The sequence below is a fragment of the Sceloporus undulatus genome, chromosome 2 (assembly GCF_019175285.1).
Source record: "Sceloporus undulatus isolate JIND9_A2432 ecotype Alabama chromosome 2, SceUnd_v1.1, whole genome shotgun sequence".
Lineage (NCBI taxonomy): Eukaryota > Metazoa > Chordata > Lepidosauria > Squamata > Phrynosomatidae > Sceloporus > Sceloporus undulatus.
The window spans coordinates 179,058,005-179,065,792 of record NC_056523.1 but is presented as its reverse complement, the minus strand read 5'-3'; the positions used below and the strand labels follow the sequence as shown (position 1 = coordinate 179,065,792).

The 7,788-nt window shown below is 40.4% G+C and overlaps 1 protein-coding gene across 3 annotated transcripts in view; it reads right to left on the bottom strand.

The window, feature by feature from the left end:
* The window catches only part of DCTN2 (dynactin subunit 2), a 71,220-nt gene continuing 63,432 nt past the window's right edge, over window positions 1–7,788 (bottom strand). For all 3 annotated transcript variants that reach the window (XM_042455697.1, XM_042455698.1, XM_042455699.1), the window contains 6 exons: window positions 7,657–7,695; window positions 5,416–5,493; window positions 5,221–5,292; window positions 2,920–3,022; window positions 2,669–2,760; window positions 1–522 (listed from right to left, as the gene is read on the bottom strand). In XM_042455697.1, the coding sequence (XP_042311631.1) occupies window positions 436–522; window positions 2,669–2,760; window positions 2,920–3,022; window positions 5,221–5,292; window positions 5,416–5,493; window positions 7,657–7,695 (471 nt within the window). In that variant the 3' untranslated portion in view covers window positions 1–435. The remainder of the gene's footprint in view (window positions 523–2,668; window positions 2,761–2,919; window positions 3,023–5,220; window positions 5,293–5,415; window positions 5,494–7,656; window positions 7,696–7,788) is intronic.

Below are 7,788 nucleotides of genomic sequence, written 5' to 3'. Positions count from 1 at the left end.
TAAGCGTTAAGTGTTTAATGACAGTAAATAATTACACAACAATATGCTCCACTTCCATGCCAGACTGAGGGGATATAAGACACCTTTCCCAGTAAAAGCTCCTTGTTTTGGGCCAGAGTGTACCTTGCCCAGGTAGCTATGCAAAGGATAGTTCCCTTGCTAGTACAGGCCCTCCTCTCCAGACTGGAATGCAGCACTGCCCTCTGCAGTTGGCATCACCGCAGGGGCAGCAAAACATTGGAAGAGAAGTAGGGTTGCAGGGAGAAGTCTGTCAGATAACTAAGCACTCAATCCCCTGGCCTACACGAAGGCTGAGCCCCTGCTACAAGTGCGCAAGAAAAGGGACAGAGATAAGGAAGGGACGGAGCAGTTAGTGCATGTTTGGACAGCAGGCAAACTTTTGTGCCTTGTCTCAGTAGACTGAGTTTAGGGGCATCACTTGGCAAGCTTCTGCATCCGTGCATCAATGCTGGCAAAATTGTCCTCGACAGCAGCAAGGTTCTCCTTCATGGTCTTCTGAACCTAAGGAGAAAATGTGGAAAGTTGTCAGTCATATGGGTAACATGATAAACTCACCTGAGCAACTTGCGGTACATTTTCACAAGGGCTACCTACTGTCACTCAAAATAATCAAGTCCACAAGTGCATCAGGAAGGTCTAAAACCAACTGTGGCTGTGACACCTAGTGATCAGAAGCACTGAAACTCTGAGCAGGCCCATATGCTGCATCAACTGAACAGCTGTATTATCTGACCTGGATAAATTGAATACATTTTCTTAAATCGTCTCTTTTATTCCTCATTTCCCTCACAATTTCTTCAGGGCCATGATGGAGAACTGCTGCACAATTACAGAAGGAAGAGAAAAGGAGTGACCTAGCAGAGCTGCCACTGTTCCTCAGGAAGGGGGCTTCATTGCTTCATGACTTGGAAAAGGCTCTACCATCAAGCCCATCTTCATTCAAAGTGGCACCAGCTCTGCCTGAATGTCTCATTCACTTATCTCCTTGGCTTTATAGATTTCAGCAGAGACATGCTACAAACCTTGAAGCCTATCTTTGCAGGTATAAAAAGCTAGAAACTTCTTTTTCTTTTATGAAAGTTGACACTCTCAGGAAGTTTAATGTCATGCCAGCATTTACAGACTGGGAAAATTACAGCTTCCAAAATCCCAGGACTTTTCCAAGTTCTACTAATATCACATACTGCACATTGTTTAGGCTCTTAAACAATCACAGCATACACAGACATAGCTATATTTTTTTTCTAAAAACAGAAGATGCATTTTTGGTGACTGCTATCAGCCACCAATATATTACTAAATCTTAGTAAATGGAATCACTATTTCTTATAGCAATACATTCCAAGTTTGACTGTGTAAATATTTGAGATAATCTTTTCTCTGTTTTAAATTTGCTACCTATCAGGAGGCATTACATGTTATAGTAGAAAAACTTTTATTGCCCAAACATTATTTTGCCATAGTCGGCCCTTCTTATACACGGATTTTTTTATACACGGATTCAAGCATATACGGTTTGAAAATGTTCAAAAAAAGTATACATTTCAAATATCAAACCTTGATTTTCCATTTTTTATAAGGGACACCACTTTGCTATGTCATTATATTTAATGGGACTTGAGCATACATGGATTTTGTTATACATGGGGGATCTTGGAACAAAATCCCAGCATATAACAAGGGTACACTATATAAACTGACTACAGGACAGGGAAGGTGGGCATTTCCTGATAGGAACATGCTTCACTGTAATTTATAAATGAAAACAAAATAATTTTCTTTTAATGTACCAACAAACTAGTGAAGGAGTTTGCTGAGCATGCAGATATGATACTTTTGGATGGCCAGGCTTCACCACCAGACTAAGGAATCTCAGCCATTTTAAGTGTCACTTAGAAGGAATGGCAATAAGATGCCCATGCAACCTGCCAAAGGCAAACAGATTGGTTCTGTGTCTTCATCCCAAGCATGTCAAAAGGAGCTCCACTTTTCCTTCTGGCCCCAGTTGACTTAATCTTTCTAAGATAGCAAGACTGTTTTGCACACTAATTTCTAGAGCTCATGGTTGTAGGGGAGGGTGGATGAGCTGCAACTTGTTCCCAAGTACTGTGGGATGATGCTACATCCCTGTGTGATTCTGCTTTCCTAGTCATCCATGATGACTTCTCTGCAGAGTTCCTACAGCAGGAATGGGCAAAGTGCAGTCTGTAGGCTGCATGTGGCCCTTCAGATTGGCTTCCAATTTGGGTCATTAAAAAAAAATCCACTAATTTCTTATTGTTAAAAAAGGGCCTCTCCTAGACATAAGAAGATCCAGGAAGGCCCAAAAATATGGTAAAAATGGCCAAGGGTGTTTGGGGACATTTTTTTTTGGGGGGGGGGAGGGGGGTGTATTATTTTTGGCAAGAGTTGGTGCAGTATGTGTGTGTTTATTTGGCCACCTCCCACAGTTGTCCAATCCTGCCCTAGAGGCTATGTGGTTGTGTCAGATGCAGGGTAGAACCTGGGAAAGGTTTTTTTTTTTTTTTTGGACTATGATTCCCAGAATCCCCCAGCCATCGTGGCTAGAAGCCATGCTGGTTGGGCTTTCTCAGTCCGAAATAGTAATTTTTCCACCTCTTTATTGGGCCAATGCTATAAGTCCTACCTGACTCAGCAGAGTAACGTTGTCCTTCAGGGAATTAGCAATCATCTGTTGAGTAGTGTCCAAGTGAGTCAGAAGTTGCCCAAACTGCATGGCTACAAGAGGCAAATCAGCAAAAGTCAGTTTAGGGGGTAGAGGTATTCAGTATCAAATTGTTCACAGGGGGAAAACTGGAGGCCCAACTCTCTGGTGCTTGAAACTTTATGTCTGTCCCTGTCCAGATCAGTTTAACCCCGAGGAGCCCAGGGCCTCACCTTGTTCATGCAATTGCCGCACCGTGACTAGGCGCTGCACCACTTCTGGGAGGGTGCTGGCCAAGGGGCTCCAGCGCTGCACAATCTCATAAAGCTGATGTACCTAGAGAGGGAGAAAGAAGGAAGGTCACATGGGAAACTGCTCCAGGCCCTTAGGCCTAACAACCCTGGCACCCTCACTGCATATGTTCAGAGGTGGAGGCATCTCTGTGCAGGTATTCACACATGCACACAAACCCACACAAAACCAACAACAAAAATGTGATCCAGTTTGTCCCTATATTCTAGGGTGCAGAATCTCTGGACTTGTGTGGGGACAGCTGCTCAGTCAACTTAGGGCTTGTAAACAAAGATTCCACGTTCATCTCTTGAGAGCAAGTACGGTAGTGACTTGTCTACATGAATCAGCCAGCACAGAGAGAATGATCATGTCATCTGAAACTGCCTAAGAATGCAGTGCTCTGCAGTAGGTTCAGTTCACACATTCAGCTGCCAGTTACTCAGTCTGAGTGATCCCACCAATATCAGTTCACATATTTTTTTAAAAATTATTTTATTGGTTTAAAAAAAAACATAACAGACATATATCAAACTATTATACATATAGCAAACAAATATTCAAAGACATAAAAACAAAAACAAAAACACATAATCTTAAAACCTTGATGGGAATCCCCCTACTGCTAATCCTAACCAAACCTACACCATCCCCTTTAAATCCATTCTATAACCTTTCTTACTCTCCTATCACTTCTTCCTCCTTCTTTCTCATTCCTCCTGTCTATCGCTCTACCCCTACCTGCCCTAACCTTCCTCTACTTTGCATAACCTTCTAACCAATCTTCCCATATACACACGACTAATACCTAACAAACAAACAGGTAAGACAAAACATAGTGACTTCCCTTCACCAGTATTTGCTCTATTCTTGTTAATAGTGTCTTTCTTGCTTCGTATAATTGTTTGTGGATCCCATTTCCTTCATAAAATCTCTCATTTGATCTTATTTTAAAAACTTATCTACGAGTTTAAAATTGCCACTTTACCCCATCTTGATTCTAAATATTGAAGTACATCTATCCATTCTTCTTTTGTCTGGCTTTTTGAATTTCCTCTGATAATTTGTGTCAATCTATCCATCTCTATAGCTTCATACAGTTTTTGTGCCCAATCATCAATTGTCGGACAGATCTCGCACTTCCATTTCTGTGCAAGACATATCCTCGCTAATACAATCATGTACTAGAGTATCTTCTCTCCCTTCCCGTTGACCTCCTCTCCAAATATTCCTAGGAGGTAACATTCTGGTGTTAATTTTATTTGCTTGCCCAGAATTATATTAATCTGGTTATTAATGTCTTTCCAATAATTCTTTACATATTTACATGTCTACCAACAGTGATAGAAGGTCCCCGCTTCTTTCTTACATTTCCAACATTTGTTGTTCTTTGATTTGTTAATTTTAGCTAATTTAACTGGAGACAAATACCAATAAAAGAACATTTTATAAAAAAATTTCTTTTAAATTTTGAGAGACAGTAAATTTGTAGTTGTTTTTCCATGCCTTTTCCCACTGTTCCAAATTTATGGCATGTCCAATATTGGCTCCTTTACTACTTCTTCTTCCATTTCCCATCGAAGTAACACTTTGTAAATCTTCCCAATTTGTTTCCCTTTACCATCCCATAATATAGCCTGTATTTCCGAATTCTCATGTGTGGTCTCGAATCCCTGTGTTTTGGAGTCTTCTCGAAACCTTTCTGATAGTTGTTTGTAAGTGAACCAGCTAAAGCTCCATCCCTCCTCATTCAATTCTTCTTTTGAATATCAGTTCACATATTAAACAGCCAAGAAAGTGGAGCAAGCCACTCTCAGACTATCTTCTTTTCTTTCCTCAACATTCTCTCAGGCTGCAGTTGCCAACCCATATAGGAGTCTTTAGAGCTTTATGAGCATGAAACCAATCCTACTGGCTTGCTCAAAACATCCACAACTAAGCTGTCTCTATTTGGCTTTCTTTCCCAGTGTTGACAGGAACCCTGTGAATTAAAAAAAACCAATGAGCTTTGCCATCAGGAACAGGAATCACACTGACCCAATGTGCTTTCAACAAGACATCATCATAACAGGATTGTTATTCCAAGATGCTACAGTCAGAACCTGGGTTTGGGTAGGAACTGCCAATGCTACGCTCACTGAATCCAAACATACATAAGTGAATAGGAACAAAGTGGTACTGTGGAATTTTCGGGCACAGAGATACAAACACAGACAAAGACACATAGAGTAAAAGAATCTGACCTTGCTTTGGGTATCTGCATCCTCCACAGTGGCCTTGTGCTTGGCAATCTCATTCACCTTTCCCAAGACACTCTAGAGATTAAGAATCTGTTGTTAAAAGAGCTAGGGTCCAGTCAGAATTTCTAAAATCCCATGCCCCTTTACACACATCCCGACTCCTATTGTTGGCTAAACCTCTTAAGAGTTAAATCCCACCTGTAGTCGTGCCTCCACCTGGTCCAGGGATGCCACATCTAAGGAGCTGACTTTGGCCTGCAGGATCTCTACAGTTTCCTATGGACAGGATGTAACAAGGAAAATGTGAATTTAAATGAATATGAGGTGTATACTAGCAAACGTTTATTTTGCTAGTTCAAACCAATATGTGGAATTTAGTCCTTGCACTCATTCTGACATCCCCATGCTTTTGTGTCCTTGATCTGTACGGTTCTCCAGCTTCCAAAGCTCCTCTGCCTGCTTGCTCCCTTCCTGTCAGAAGTACATAATCCCATCTGTTCACAGGCTCCATGTGACATTAGTTCTAGCAAGATATAATTTCCCCTCTCCTTTCACTTTGTTGTTTAACCTCTGGATATATCTTTCTCTATCAACTAGAATGCCCATCAACTTCATCACAGCTTAGCCAATGGTATCATGGTCTTATGATATGGTAGGTATGGCCTAGCTCTGACTTTACAACAGTTCTGTTGAGTTGACAACAACTATTCCAGACTTACTAAGGAAGCTACACTGCAAAATGATGGCTTACTCAAGGCTAGCCAGTATATCTACAGTTAAGGGGCAATTTGTATTCAAATACTCCAATACACCTAAATCCAACACTCTTTATGGACTAAACTGGTTCAGCATACAGACATTATCATTTTAAATGTCTGATTTGGTGTTATTTTTTAAATGGAAATAATGTACGATGCTACAAGGCTACTGCTTGCTTTTGGAAGAAAAGATTAGACTCTATATGTAAAAAAGAAAAAAATTAAATAAGGAAAAAGATGGTCAACCTCCTAGGCAGTATTGCAGACATCTTTGAAAATCAAATATAACACAGCCCTCCATATCTGTGGGATTGCTAACCATGGTTTCGCTTACTCATGTCTGGGGGGGAAAGGTCTCTCAAGGCAACTGGAGGTCTTCCAGCATGACTTTGTGGTCAGCTGGAAACTATAATGGATTAATGTGGTGAGTTAGGGTCTTACTACAGTGTATGGTGGCCATGGCTATGAGAACCTTGTTTCTGGAATTTGGTATTAGCAGACATCAGTAAAATTACATCAGAAGCCTTTATCTCCAGGTTAGGACTACTATCTCTTTTCTACCCATGTCATGCAAGAGAGTCTCTTTCTCATAAATAATTGATTGTGTTATGTTTAGCAGGACATTTAGAGATTTCACACAACTGAAAAGGCTTAAATACCCTGTCACTTTCTCAGTGGTTAAATAAGAGTCTGCAGCATCATGCTGATGGAGAAATCAACTGAGGCTCATAGAAGGTTAATCAATAAGCCATTTCATTCAGCTTCTAAGAATATTTCTATTCCAGAAGGCACTCAAAGTGTCTTCTTTCTTGAGGCTATTGCTCTACAGAGATGAGTGTAATTTTTCATGGTTGCAGATTATGCCATTCTATTTTCTGTGACATGTGTAGTTGCTCAGGACAGTAGAGCTGAAGGGAAGGCCATCATTCAGAGAACTAAGGACTATTGGCTTGTGTGCTTATATTTACTTCCAAGCAGGAAGTCCACCTTTCTAAATCAGATTATATTGCTAAATTTATGTAACTTCAACATAGGGTACTTGGATATCCTCTTCCCTCCCCTCTCCATTTTCCTCTGTATCGTGCATTTTAGAGTGTTTTCAGACAGACAGGGAGTATCTTATCATTCAATCTCTGTTCAGCACTTAGAAAAGTAGATGCTTTGTATTACTCAACAGTAATAATTGCCATATTATCTGTATAACTGTATGCTGTTTTCACTGTAAAAAAAAAAGAATCTAATACATAAAGAAGTTTAAAAAGAATAATCATAATAAAACCATGTCAGGAGACAGCCATCCTTTTTGGAGCCCTTTCTGTTCTTAAAACTGACTTGTTGGGATGTAAAACTCATTGCATGCCTCCACAGGTTTGGTCTAGAATGCCCTGAGGAATTTCAGACATACTTGACTAAACAGTGGGTTATATTCCTTGCCATAATGAAATAATGACCCAAAAAATCTATGTTCCAAAACTTTCAATGTATTTCCTCCTGCCTTGCCTCACAGTGTGATTTGCACACATATACCTTGTACAATACTGATCAATCCCAACACAGCCCTGCAACCATAGAAGAAATTAATATGCAACCATCAGGCCTAGTTCTTAAAAGCAGACACCACCTTGAATTTCTTCCAGTCCCATTCTAAGTGGCTACTTAGAAAATCCCATTAATTCCTTACCATAAGACTAGCTCCCTGAAGTCCAACAGACAGTGGATTCTAAACAGAGAAAGAGTGCAAAATTAGTAAGTCATACAGTACAGTACTAGTCAGCCTCTGGCCAGTATGTCACATATCCATAATGCAAGGTAA